This window comes from Rhinolophus sinicus, chromosome 1 (assembly GCF_057876585.1).
Source record: "Rhinolophus sinicus isolate RSI-liver-muscle chromosome 1, RSI-T2T, whole genome shotgun sequence".
Classification (NCBI taxonomy): Eukaryota; Metazoa; Chordata; class Mammalia; order Chiroptera; family Rhinolophidae; genus Rhinolophus; species Rhinolophus sinicus.
In genome coordinates this window covers 9,537,597-9,553,024 of record NC_142501.1, presented here as the reverse complement: position 1 = coordinate 9,553,024, position 15,428 = coordinate 9,537,597, and the positions used below count along the sequence as shown (strand labels likewise).

The following is a 15,428-nucleotide window of genomic DNA, read 5'->3' as shown; positions in this document are numbered from 1 at the left end:
GTTATGGGACAGATGTGGAATATTCTCCTTGGAGTCTGCATGGATTGATGGGGTTTGAGGGCAGGAGCACTAGTTCAAAAGGACAAGCAGGCACCTGCAGCAGAAAGCTAGCTACAATGACGGAAAACTTCTCCCTAAATCATCAGGGCTCCTCCCTGAGGCAGCAGTCTGCAGCATCACGAAGGCCAGGCCACAGGAGTTTACAGAAAATAGGGAAGAAATCACCCAGAAGTGAACTTCCCACTCAAGGATGCCCACTGCCCTGGCTCCCTCCCCACCACCCTCGAGATGCTGGAGAATAGAAATCTGGCTGTTCTAAAGTATCAAAGCTGAAAGTGAAAAGACCCAAGAACCCAATAAACCTGCTTCAAGGATGAGTTAAATAATAATAGTAGTAACAATAACATGGCATCTACTTCACTTCTAACCAATATGTTTCTAAAGAAAGGAAGGTGGACATAGTACTAAAATACAATAATTCTAGAAACAGAATACACCTTGGCAGCAAGTGCTTTGTATCTCAAAGAGAGAAAAAAGAGGGGGGAGGGGGAGAGGAGAGGAGGAGGGAAGAAGGAGAGAGAGGGAGAGAAGGGGGAGGGGTCGGGATATATATATGTGTGTATATATATATATGGAGAGAGAGAGAGAGAGAGAGAGAGAGAGAGAGAACATGGATTCTCTGAAGCAAGAAATTAAAACTATGCAAGAGATCAATATCCAAAGATAAATAAATAAAACACATCAAGATGAAAAGTCTGTTTGTTGAGGTGAAGGTTAAAATAAAAATAAAGCTGCATACTGTTTTAATTAGAAGTCTTTTGGTTGTAAGTGACAGAAACTCAATCTGAACCGGCTAAAGCAAAGGCCATGGAGAATCAGGGACTACAGTTGGTTCCTAGGTCCAAGTGAAGCAGAGACTGGAAAACCACCAGGAAGGACTCTTTTCTGCCTCCCATCTCTAATTCTGTGTAATGCCTTCATTTCGTCCTGCTGTAGACTGGCTTCTTCAATCTGCATGTAGATATGACCACAGACAGCTCCAGGTTCACGCCTCACTCTCTGCCACCTGAGAAGTCTCCCTCTTCCTTCATTCCAATTTGAAAAAAATCCAGGAGAATAACTCTGATTGGCCCAGCTTGAAAATCACACGCCCATCACTATGGCCAGAGAGTGGGTTGCTGCCATTGGCTCCCCCATTAGAAAGACACAGTACAGTGAGGGGAGGATCAACAGGATGGAAAAATGAACCAGTAGGAAGCCAATGTGAGGAGTCCTCCCAAACTCAAGGCAACGGACAAGAACATACCAATCACAGAACAACTATGTAACAGACCAATACCCAAGGTTATTCACATGTAAGCATTTCTCGAACACATAAGTTTTAGGAAATGTTCTAAGCAGTGGGGACACAGGTGAGAAAAAAGAGACAAGGTCTTTAAACAAGATAATTCCAGATAAAAGTAAATGTTCTAAAGAAAATAAGGAAGAGTGATGTGCTAAACAGTAATCTGGGGTATGGTCAAGAAAAGTCTTCCTTTGGAAGTAACGTATTGGCTGAGTCTTGACCAGCAAGCAAAAGCCAGCTATGCAGGTATACCAGAAGAGCGCCTGGCAGAGGGACAGCAGCTCAGATTTCATTTCTTCGGGAAAGCCTTCTCCTCAGAGACAACAACGCCTCTCCCACCTTACCCAACACATACATCAGGGCCTCAGACTTGGTCAGGCCCCACCTTCACGCACCTACATTTGTCTTTTATAGCTCTTCCACAGTTTGTAATTGCCTATTTATTTCATAAGTGTCTTCTTCCTCCATTAGGGTATAACATTCATGGAAGTTTTTTGTTTTTGTTTTTTAAGGAGGGTGCAGCTCACAGTGGTCCATGCGGGGATCGAACCAGCAACCTTGGTGTTATTAGCACCGCGCTCTAACTGAGCTAACCAGCCACCGCTATAACATCCATGAAAGCCAAAACTACTTTTTGCTTAAGAGATACTTATGAAATGTTTGTTAAGTAAAAGAATGAATATGTAGGAGTTCCAAAAGAGGAAAACAAAGGTAATTGCAAAAAATTAATATCGAGAGAGATAACAGCTGGGAATTTTATAAAAAAGATGTGAATACTCACATCAAAAATGATCTCCAAAGACCAAGCAGGATAAATAAATCTATACCTAGAAACACTATAGAAAAACTGGAGAAATTTAGGATAAAGAGAAACTCTTCAAAGCTACCAATCCCTTCGTTGGGACTACAGCAACCCACTAGCCATTCGATCAGCAAACATTTACTCAACACCTCCACCAAACCAAGTAAAGAAACTGAGGTACAAATGAAGTAACCCCAGCCCTCCAAACACCCCCAGCCCAGTGACGGGGACTGACATGTAAATACGTCATTACAGCTGTGTGTCGTGTGCTGCAACAGACGTGTAGACAAGGCCCTCTGGACAGGCAGAATCTGCTGAGTTGCAAAGGGCCGTGGAAAAGAACGTCCTGGTGAATATTTGCACTGAACTTTGTTTGAACACGAATATACATGGCAGGAAACAAGAATAATAAAAGTAAAAATAAGTAAGCACTCATAGTATTCGCTGACACTGGCTGATGACTTACTTTGTGCCTGTCTTTCAGAAATTATCCCTAATCCTCAGACCAACCCTCAGAGTTTATGAAGTCCATCTTACAGCTGAGAAAAGTATGTTTACAGTAAGAAACTCTCCCAAAGTCACAACGTTAATAAATAGAAAGTAGATTGGTTCTAAAAAAAATAAAATATAGACTTCAATTACTTTGACTGACTTTCGTATTTCATTTGATGAGAACCTTGGGAAGAGAATGGTGCTGCCTCGGCAGCACTGTAGTGCTAAACTGGTTCCTCTCCCTTGTTTGTTTCCCGTACTGTTGTTCACGTGAGGACAATAAATAAAGAGCACTGTGGGAAGACTGGTGGGACGGGCACATGGAAGTTCACAAAAGTCATGATTTGCTTCTTGCTATGACATCAATACTACTATATTTGTTTAAAATGAGCAAAAGGCAATCCAAAATATGTAACTGTTTCAAGCATAAAGGTTTTGTTTAAACGCACAATAATATAAATTTTAACAACATAACAAAACAGGCTATTGTCATGCAGTTTCTCTAGTCCAGCTCCCCACCTAAGAACGCAGGAAATGGGGAGGCCAAAAAGGAACACCAATGGAGCCATGGATGGGGGTTCATAGCACTATAGTCTCGCTAGCGGCTGGGTTGGAGACACAGGAAGCAGGCTCCACACGATCCGCAATCCGCTGCCCGCTTCTCTGCCAACCAACCAACCCCCTTGCCACCGTAGCCACGGCAGTTATATTAGTGGCTAATGGTTGACCAGTAATAGCTGATGGCCACCCAGCCACAGCGGATGGCCATCCAATTACAGCTCTAATGGCCCTCTAATAACCGAGCCAGCACCTTTCCACGTGAGGCTGAGAGCCTGGAGACTGCTCTCTGGGGCTCTGTCCCCACACTTATGATGACCCAAAGCCTATAACAAAAGTTTCTTGAAGGAACTTCATTTGTTCATCAAGACCATAAAAATGTTTGTCGGAAATCATATTTGCTCATGTAAGCTATAAATGAATTCAGCAGCCTTGTCTTGTTAACCAACCCACCTCTCTATAAGTGAGCACACCTATATTGCAGTAATTAATCCACCACCATCTATCAGGTGGGTTCGATGGTTAGAGAATTTTGATAATTGCATCCGACAGCCATAGCAAAAAATTCTCTGACTGCTTTAAAGCTAGATTTTTTCCCCCCAGTGCTTAGCCACTACATCATACTGCCTAGGAACTGTCTGCCTGACACCACCCCACATCCAGGCCCTTCTATAAAAGAAGTCATACCCCCAAATTTTAGTTATTTGGCTTTTAGAAACAATATGGCTAACCAACATCTAAAGTAATTTTTTTTTCCCACATATTTTTTTTTAACTTACTCTTTCCAAATGTCTTGGCTCTATGCAATTCATTATAGTCACCTTGAAAAGGAAAATCCCACTCATCCCTTTTTTCTCCTACTTGGCTCCCACTCTCTCTAAACTTTTTCAGGACTCAAATACCTGCTACTTTCTCCCCTTCTATGAGAACCTGAACTCAATAAACAACCTCTCCCTCAAAAATATAGATTTTAATAATTTATAAACTAGAGTAAATATAAATAAATGTATCCCATCTTCCAAAGTACCTGCCTTTTAAATTTTAATCTTTATCTCTTAACCATGGCTTAAAAGCCTTAGTTTTTACTCCAAACATTCAAACTTTGGCGGGTAGATGATTGGCAAGGGCCCATCCTCGAGTTCTGGAGGGCACACAGAGAGGTAGCCTATACATAAATTAGCCGTGAATATAAACGTGAAGTATCTAATTTCTTACATTGGGTGACTAATGATGATAGTGGAAAGCTAAAATGGCAGTAATGTCACCAAGGTATGCTACTTCTAGTAAGATAGCTTAATAAAACTTTTTAACAACAGTGAAAATTTGTCTTTTTGAAGTGTACCTTTTAAAAAAATTACCTTTAATTTAAATATATGTGTGTATGTTTATATAAAATGGCCCCCTTAAATGAAATTAACTGCAATTTTATGACTTACCTAATTGAGAAAAAAACAGCACATAAACCTATGATGCACACATTTCTGAACCCTGAATTGCTTTTATAAAAAGAAAGCCATTTGTGTAAATAAATAATTCGATGGTATGAAACATTCAATTGGGTATTTTTCAGACAATTTTAATTAAGTTCATTCTAGTACTTCAGCGAAGCTTTGTTAGAATATTCTAAAGAACTCAATTAGGAAAGGCTGTGTAGCATACTTATAGAGTAGGACTAAACAGTATTAGGATGTATGAGTTTTAATCACGTTCATTCATTAATTAGCTGTGCAGTCTTACCTAAATAACTTAATCTGTGTGAGTGTCAGCTCTTCATCTCTGTAATAGAGATAACAGAGTCTTTGTTGCTCAGAAGATGTTGTAAGGGTCACATGAGATACCATACATGGAAAAGCTCTATTATTAAAATGCAATAACATTCAAACAGCTAGATACTATATAGAAAAGAATGATATTTACCTCTCTGCCTCAAAATATACACAAAAGTTAATTCTAAATCAATCATCGACCTCGTTAAAACTATAAAACACCTAGAAGAAAACACAGGAGAATACCTTCACAGCTTTGGGGTAGGCAGGTTTCTTAGACAAGGCACAAAAGGCATTAATCATAAAAGAAAACAACAAACTGGACTTCGTCAAAAGACAAAGTATATGCCCAAGAGAACTGAATGTGCATGGGCACAAAAAGACTAGCACAGGATATTCATGACAGTTTTAGTCATGACAGCCAAAAAGTATACACAACCCAAATATCCATCAACAGAAGATGGATAAACAAACTGTGATATAGTCATATGATGGAATATGACTCGGCAATAAACAGGAATACTACTGACACGTGCAACAACATGGGTGACTCTCAAAAACATTATGTTGAGAGAAAGGCGCCAGAAACAAAAGAATACATACTGTATTCTACCATTTATATGAATTTCAAGAACAAATGCAACTAATGTATATGGTGAAAGAAATCAGAGTAACAGTTGCCTCTGGAAGAAAGTATTGGCTGGAAAAGGGAATGAAGGAATTTTCTGGGATGATGGAAATGTTCTTTATCTTGATATGAGTGATGGTTCCACTTACCCCAAATTCATCAAACTGTATGCTAAAAATCTGTGCATTTTACAGCGTGTAAATTATATGTCAATACAGAACTGATAATATTTAAACTCTACTTTGAAAAGTAATTTATAGTAAAAAATAGAAATTTTTGTTATTGAAGGAGTCAACTCACATTTTTATTTTTTACATTTCTAAAAGAAAGTGAATTGGTATAAATTTGCTAAAAGTACAAAAATACTAAGGTATGAATCATCCAAACATCAAATTATTTATTGAGTGATCCTAGCCCCCAGGCAATGTACTAAGTGCTAGGGACACTGTTCTGGCCCTTAAAAAATTCACAATTTTGCAAGGGATACAGATATGTACATAAATATGCTCTGACAGAGGTGTGTAGACACTGTGGACATAAACGAGAGAATGTTACACTTTCCCTGGAAATGTCAAGGAGATACAGGACTATCACCTGGAGACTCTACATCATCCGTGGGAATGTGAAACCTTTCTGATGAGGTTGAGCCTAACCTGTTATTAGCCCTAAACCTCAGATGAAAGAAATTAGCCCAGCCATGGCAACTATGTTTAGCTATTTGCCCAAGACCATCGAATTAGTTGGACTTGAGTGAAGAATATTTTAAGCCAGGAGAACCAGAAATAAAGAATATAAGGTACACATTGCTTGTACCATCTTTGACCTAAATAACTCTGAAACAGGTGCCAAAAAGAATAAACTTCTCAGCTCCTGTCCCAGATTAGTGAACAGAGCTAGTTCAGTTCTCAAACCCTTTCTAGCTGTACCATCCTGCTATATATAACTAATTAAACAGTTGGTCAAGTTTAAAGACATGACACATGCTGATAGGATGAAGTAGAAGAGTGAACAGCATGATCAGGACTGGAATAACATCATTCATTCATTCACTCATTCATTCATTCATTCAGCAATATATTGTAGTTGTTAAGAATATGGATTAAGCAGAGGATTGAATCAGTGATCTGGAAGATAAGGTAGCAGAAAACAACCAATCAGAACAGCAAAAAGAAAAAAGAGTCCAAAAAACTGAGGACAGTTTGAGGGGCCTCTGGGACAACATCAAGTGTATCAACATTTGCATCATAAGGGTACCAGAAGGAGAAAAGAGAGAGCAAGGAATTGAAAACCTATTTGAAGAAATAATGATGGCAAACTTCCCTAACCTGGGGAAAAAAACAGACATACAAGCCCAGGCAGCGCAGAGAATCCCAAACAAGATGAACCCAAAGAGGCCCACCCCAAAATACATCATAATTAAAATGCCAAAGGTTAAAGACAAAGAAAGAATCTTAAAAGCATCAAGACAAAAGCAGTTAGTTATCTACAAGGGAGCTCCCATAAGCCTGTCAGCCGATTTCTCAACAGTAACTTTGCAGGCCAGAAGGGACTGGCACAAAATAATCAAAGTGATGAAAAGCAAGGACCTACAACCAAGATTACTCTACCCAGCGAAACTATCATTTAGAATTGAAGGACAGATAAAGAGCTTTCCCAACAAGAAAAAAAAGGTTGTCATCACCAAATCAGTATTACAAGAAATATTAAAGCATCTTCTTTAAGAAGGAAAAAAAGATTAAAAAATATGAATAAAAAATATGAATAACAAAATGGCAATAACTACATATCTATCAACAATAACTTTAAATGTAAATGGATTAAATGCTCCAATCAAAAGACATAGGGTTGCTGAGTGGATAAAAAAACAAGACCGTTACATATGCTGTCTGCCTACAAGTGACTCACTTTAGATCAAAAAACACACACAGACTGAAAGTAAAGGCATGGAAAAAGATATTTCATGAAAATTGAAATGAAAAAAAATCTGCAGTAGCAATACTTATACAAGACAAAATACTTTCAAATACTTATACAAGACTTTGAAACAAAGGCTATATAACAAGAGACAAAGAACAACCCAGCAATTCCACTTCTGGGTATTTATCTGAAGAAACCCAAAACACTAATTCAAAAAGACATACCAGTATTCATACATATATGTTCACTGCAGCATTATTTACAATAGCCAAAATATGGAAGCAACTTAAGTGTCCATCAACAAATGAATGGATATGGTATATACAATGGAATATTATTCAGTCATAAAAAAGAATGAAATCTTGCCATAAGCAACAACATATTTGGACCTAGAGGGTATTATGTTAAGTGAAATAAGTCAGAGAAAGACAAATACCATATGATTTCAGTTATGTGTGGAATCTGAAAAAAAAGAAACAGAAACAAACTCATAGATACAGAGAACATTTTGATGGTTGCCAGATGGGAGGGGGTTTGGGGATGGGGGAAAAGGGGGAAGGATTAAGTACAAATTGATAGTTACAAAATAGTCATGGGGATGTAAAGTACAGCATAAGGAATATTGCCAATAATATTGTCACAACTATGTGTGGTGTCAGGTGGGTTCTAGATTCATTGGGTGATCACTTTATAAGTTATATAAATGTCTAATCATTATATTGTACATCTGAAACTAATATAATATTGTACGTCAACTGTAATTAAAAAATAAGATTATAAAAAAAATTTAAATTTAAAAGGAAACAAAAAAATCATGTAGTGTTTAGTACAGTGATAAAATAGCTGCTCTGTAAAGTATGAAGTATTTTATTTTAATTGTTGATAATAAATTTAATCCTTATGGAAATTGATACCTTTACAATTTCTGGTTTATGTAGTACAGCATGATCAAAACCCAAGAAGATTTTCTTAAATTTCATCATTAAACCATCAAAACTGATCTAAAATAAATGCTTAAAAAATAGAGAGGCTATACACCATGACCAAGTGGGATTTATGCTAGGAATGCAATTTTCACATATGAAAAGCAATAAATGTAACTCATAGACACAGACAATAGTTTAGTGGTTGCCAGAGGGTAAGGGGGGTGGGGGTGGGGGGTGGGAGATGAGGGTAAGGGGGATCGAATATATGGTGCCGGAAGGAGAACTGACTCTGGGTGATGAACACACAATGGGATTTATAGACGATGTAATACAGAATTGTACACCTGAAATCTATGTAATTTTACTAACAATTGTCACCCCAATAAATTTAATAAATAAAATTTAGAAAAAGAAAGAAAAAGAAAAGCAATAAATGTACTACATCATATTAATAGAATAAAGGGGGAAAAACACATACTCATCTCAATAGATGCAGAAAAATCATTTGACAAAAGTCAACACCCTTTCCTGATAGAAACACTCAACAAACTAGGGATAGAAGAGAATTTTCAACCTGATAAAGACCATCTATGAAAAACCCACACCTAACATCATACTTAATGGTGAAAGACTGGAAGCTTTCCTCTTAAGATCAGGAACAAGACAAGGATGTCTGCTCTCACCACTTCTAGTCAACACTACACAGGAGGTTTTAGCCAGGGCAATTAAGCAAGAAAAAGAAATAAGAGGCATCCAGATTGGAAAGGAAGAAATAAAAGCATCTCTATTTGCAGATGATATGATCATGTACGCAGGAAATCCTAAGGAATCTACCAAAAACAAACAATTACAGCTAATAAGTGAGTTCATCAAAGTGATAGGATACAAGATGAATATAAAAAAAATCAGTTGATCAGTTATATTTCTATATATTAGCAATGAACAATCTGAAAATGAAATTAAGAAAATAATTCCATCAAAGAGAATAAAATACTTAGGAATAAATTTAACAGAAGTATAAGACTTGTACTTGTTCTTAAAACTATAAAACATTTATAAAAGAAATGAAACAAGACCTAAATAAAGGGAAAGCCATCTTGTGTTCACGGATTGGAGGAACTGATATTGTTAAGATGGCAATATAACCCAAATTGATCTATAGATTCAATGCAATTTCAATCAAAATTCTAGCTGCCTTTTTTGTAGCTATTGACAAGCTGAAGCTAAACTTGAAAACGAAATGCAAGAGACCCAGATTAGTTAAAACAATATCAAAAAAGAACAAAGCTGGAGGACTAACACTCCTTTATTTCAAAACTTACTGCAAAGCTACAGTAATCAAAATAGTGTGGCACTGGCATAAGGATAGACATATGGATAAACGGAACAGAAATAAACCCATACATCTGTGGTTATTTGACTTCCATGAGATGCCACTATAATTCAAGGGGGAAATAGTCTTTTCAACAAATAGTAGTGGGATAACTGGATATCCACACAAAAGAATACAGTTGGACCTCTATCTCACACCATATACAAAAATTAACTCAAAATGTATCCAAGATCTAAATGGAGGAGCTAAAACTATAAAACTCTTAGAAGAAAACATAGGTATAAATCTTTGTGACCTTAGATTAGGCAATGATTTCTTACATGTGACACTTAAAGCACAAGCAACCAAAGGAAAAACAGAAAAACTGGATTTCATCAAAATTTAATCAAGAAAATACAAATACAAGCTAAAGAATGGGAGAACACTTTTGCAAATCACCTATCTGATATGAGTCCTGTATCCAGTATAAGGAACTCTTAAAAGTCAACAATAAAAAAACAAATAACCCAGTTAAAAATGGATAAAGGATTTGAATAGACATTTCTCCAAAGATATATAAATGACAAAGACATAAAAAGATGCTCAAAATTAGTATTCAGTGAAATGTAAATCAAAACCACAGTGGCTACTTCATGTCCATTAAGTGGACATGGCTATAATAAAAGAGCCACATAGGATGGCTATAATAAAAAACGATGGATAATAACAACTGTTGTCAAGAATATGGAGAAACAGCAACCACCTTACATTGCTGGTGAAAACGTAAAATGGTGAAGCTGATAAAAAAAAGTTTAGCGGTTTCTCAAAAGCTAAACATTGAATGACCATATGATCCAGCAATTCCACTCCTAAGTATAAATCCAAAAGAACTGAAAACTGGGGTTCATACTGATACTTGTACGCTAATGTTAATTGCAGTGTTGATAATAGCCCAAAAGTGCAAACAACCTAAGAATCCATCAACAAATGAATAAGCGAAATGTGGTATGTACACATAATAGAATATTACTCAGCTATAAAAAGAATGAAATTCTGATACATCTTACAACATGGATGAACCTTGAGGACATTATAAATGAAATAAGCAAGACATAAAAGGACAAATACCGTATGACTATACTTATATGAGTGTACCCAGAATAGGCAAATTATTTATAAAGACAGAAAAATTAGGTTAGCAGGGGAGTTATGCTTAATGGTTACAGAGGTGCTTTTCGGGGTGATGAAAATTTTTAGAAATAGTGGTGATGACAGCACAACATTTTCTTTTTTTTTTCTTTTCTTTTTTTCTTTTAAATTTATTGGGGTGACAATTGTTAGTAAAATTACATAGATTTCAGGTGTACAATTCTGTATTACATCATCTATAAATCCCACTGTGTGTTCACCACCCAGAGTCAGTTCTCCTTCCATCACCATATATTTGATCCCCCTTACCCTCATCTTCCACCCCTCAACATTTTCAATGTAATTAATGTCACTGTATTGCAAACTTACAATGGCAAATTTTATGTTACATATATTTTATTATAAGTTTTAAAAATTAATAATATACCCAAACCATAGAACTGTACACTTTAAATGGGTGAATTACATGGTACTGTAAACCAATAAAGCTGTTTTTTTAAACATGAAGGAAAAACAAAGAAATGAGATCTGAAGCTATAAAAAGACATGGAAGAATCTTAAACGCATGTTGCTAAGTGAAAGAAAGCAGTCTGAAAAAGCTACATATTGTAGGATTCCAACTATATGACATTCTGGAAAAGACAATAGTAGAAAGATAAGTGGTTGTCAGGGGTTGGGAGTCGAGGCGGGAGGGTGAACAGGTAGAGCACAGGGCATTTTCAAGGCAGTGAAATTATTCTGTATGATTCTGGAATAGTAGATACATGATATTCATTTTTCAAAATCCATAGAACTAGAACACAGTAAGCCCTAAAGTAAACTAAGAACTTTAGTTAATAATTATGTGTCAATATTGGTTCATCGACTGTTAACAAATGTACCAGACTATTAGAAGATTAATAGGAGAAACCATGTGTGGGTGGGGAAGAGTACACTAGAACTCTGTACTTTGTGCATAATTTGGCTGGAAATCTAAAACTGCTCCAAAAAATAGTCTATTTTAAAAATGTATACTTAACACAGAGATTGCACTGAATTTTATCCTCTTCTGATGATTCATTAGACTATTCATTTTTAATATAATGATAATTTCACACGAGACGGGAAGTGCTGATTCTTTTACCATTGTGGACTATCAGGTATTACTGAATCATCGCAGTTCAGTGTTCTATACCCTTTCCCTATTTCACCTCCTCCTCCACCCCCGACGAAATTCTGACCTAAATTTTTGAATTCATAAAACTATTTCCATCTAGCTAATCTTTGAAGATTCCATAGTCTTTGGAAACACTTCCTTACATTTATGACTAAATTCTAGTCTAATTAAAATTATGAATTACAGTGACATTATTATACCAATTTGCCACGCCTCCTGCTTTACTTTGCTCATTTTCTATGAGGCATCATTTTTCATAAACCTAAGTGTGTTTGTTTTACACATCCTTTTGAAAAAAACAATATATTGTTCTCTAAGGCACTCAAGAAGACAACACAAGGGATTAAACTGAAAACTACAACTGTCCCAGAGGGAAAGTAGCTAATACATTTAAGAACTTTTCCCCAGTTCCTGGTTTAAAATGATCCCCTCCAAAACCCTTAATCTTTACTAACACACTGTATAAACTTCTGTAACTGTTACCTTGGTCTTTTCCAGCTTCATCTATGTGTTGAAAATCTTTTAGTGTTTGAAGGTTGCAGATGCCCTCTCTACAATGCTGAATAACTTTCTTTGATCCATTCTTGATGAGATAATCCATTAGTGTAAGGGATTTATACACATGGCGCCAGTTCTTTCCATGGTCGTTTAGTCTCTGCCATAGCATATTCATAATTTCTGAGAGAGACATCGTGTTGAAGGTCAGGTCACTGATATCTAACATCAGAGAACTAGAGGGACCCCAAGGGTCATTAGAAGTTGCTTCCCTGACTTTGACTTCAGCATCTGAGTAATTTTTCACAAAGTTTTTCACTTGCCTCCTGAATGCCATAAGTAAGACAAGGTGAGCTGGGGCTGAGAGCAATGGAATAAGAGTTTATGTGATTGGTTTATAAAACCCTTGAGAGGTAAGTGGTCCCCATTTCTGCTGCTCCCAAACACGAACGATTAATCTCCATCTTGACAAGGTATCAATTTTCTGCAAAGAAAAGCAAAAAAAATTAAAAAGGTAACTATTTTTTAATGTCTACAGAAGACCAAGTCAGTCTGAAAAATCTAGCTTTAGTTTCTAAATCAGCCCCTCATTTATATCAGCCAGAATTGAGGGTACCATATAAATGTTCTGAGGATCAGTATGGGAAAATCTCTCATAAGGGATTGGCCTACTTTATTTCAAGAAATATAGGTGGTCTTTCCAGTCCTAAAGCCTCCTGCAGAAAATATCATTCAACCTCTTTGCCAGAAATAAAATTATTATTAAGCATTATATGTACAGTGGACAACTTAGTATAAGAAAATGGAACTTGGGCTCTGGCATCTCATGCTTAAGATTTGTTGCCATGTATAAAATATTAAATGAAGTTCTTAAAGTAATTAAGATCATGAAAATTGAGTCTTAGAGTTACCAAGTGACCCTATGGTCATACTCTTTTTAGAACTACAAGTCATTAAAATCAGATCTAAATATGGTCTTCTTTCTTGTTAATCTAAAGGGGGAAGGGTCCTCAACTAATTAAGACAAGTCGTTGTACCTCAGTGGACTCCATAGCTGACTCTTGGAACCCTAAACCAATTATTTTAGTCCGGGTAAGGCTAGTGAGTTCAAGGAAAAAGTTAAAATTACTTTCTTTACACAGCTTTAGAAAAGGAAATGAGTTTAGAACTCCACAATGTCAATAGTATGATTCAAATAGTGTAAGGATTTTCCTAAAACCTGGAGTGATCAGCATGTATCTCTCAGATCTCAAAACAAATAGACAAAGAAAGGCCCATTTAGGTTGATACAAAAACACATTAGACTTTAAGTGATGCTATGAATAATCAATTCACAAGTTCATAGGAAACCATTCCCTTTCTTCTTTTTCATTATTTTGCATTAAGGTGGGTTCCCTAAGATGCACCAATGGTGGCCACCAAGATAGTGCACCATACTGATTTCAAGACCTGATGAGCATGCAGACCCAGTGAAGCCTTGACAATCTATAATCAGATTTTACTAGAGAAACTGTATATATACAAAAGAAAATGGTTGAAATCCATAACAAATGTATTTGTTATTTTTAGTTTTGTTTTGTTTCTCTTCTTTGACCTTCTCAACTCCCAGCTCAGGCTTGATTAATTCCAGGGTGTATTTAAGGAAAACATACATTTTCAGAAACATCCTAAGTGAATTATCACTTCTTTTTTAAAAAAATAAGAGAAGGGATTAATTAGCTTTTTTTTTTTTTTTTTTTTAAGCACAACACATCCTCAAATAAGCAAGATAGAAAATTTATCAGTTTAATTAAGATGTCTCAGAAAAAGACTACCATCAACCCTAGGAAGAAAAATAGTTGTGTGTTTTTAAAGTTTTCTAATTTTCTTCCTTCAAACAGAGGCATTTTTTATCTGACCCACCACTGCAGCAAAAACCCGATTTATGGTGTGTTTCAATAAGCTATTAAAATTTTCAATCATGAGGTTTTTCTTTTTCTATTGTCCTTTTTCCCCTCTACCAAGCTCACTCAATGCAGAGATGCACTGTGACATTGGCTTAGAGCAACAAATATTGATCTGTTTCCTCAAAAGTCTATTTAAAGAAAACACCCTGTTAGAACCATAACTTGCAGTAATTAAACAGTCGTTAAAACCCCTTTTTTTTTTTTTGGATAGCTACCTTTCGATATTTTGGAGCAACGAAATCCTAATCTTTTAGGTTTTCTTATTTTCTCCAACCTGCATTAAAAAATTTTTAAAAACGCTTCCTTAAATGAATTTTCTGCCCCAGAAATCTATCTAAATAATCAGTTAGGCCTTCAATCCAATGGAGTAGTTTAAAGTGGATGTGCTTGACATCATGCCAAAATTAAATACATTTCCAACCATCAGAAAAACCAAAAAGAAAAAAGTTTGGATAAGTGAAATAGTATCATTTACTAACAGATGGTACTTTGTGACATGAATACAGACTATGTAAGACACCATTCTACTACTGTTATTCTTTCATACTAACAAGGAGTTCAGTTAATTGTAGTTGTACATTGTATGTTGGCTTATTACGTTTTAGACACTTGACTACATGCAAATGCTCAGTTTACTCATACCATCAAAAACTTGAGATTGTTACTACAGTAATGTGACATCTGAAACAAAATGAATGCCCAAGAGGGCAAATTTTCACACCTGAATTTTAGTTGTCTGGCTACCCAAATCCTTATAATATTTAGAAATGGAGGGAAGTAAGATATTCCATGTCACACATCTATGTCACCTCCTCTGAGAGGGCTTCACTGACCTTGCTAACTAGGTCTTCCCATCACACTCTTTTCAGCACCTGGTGTAGTTCCTTCCTGGCACTTATCATGATCTGTACGTAAGTATTTGTCATTTTTTCTTTG

General features: G+C 36.2%; 1 protein-coding gene across 1 annotated transcript in view; it reads right to left on the bottom strand.

The window, feature by feature from the left end:
• Window positions 1-12,973, bottom strand: part of ENTHD1 (ENTH domain containing 1) — a 91,243-nt gene extending 78,270 nt beyond the window's left edge. Inside the window, exon 1 of the mRNA XM_019734441.3 lies at window positions 12,535-12,973. Coding sequence (XP_019590000.3) covers window positions 12,535-12,883 — 349 coding nt within the window. The 5' untranslated portion in view covers window positions 12,884-12,973. The remainder of the gene's footprint in view (window positions 1-12,534) is intronic.
• Window positions 12,974-15,428: the final 2,455 nt, after the last annotated feature.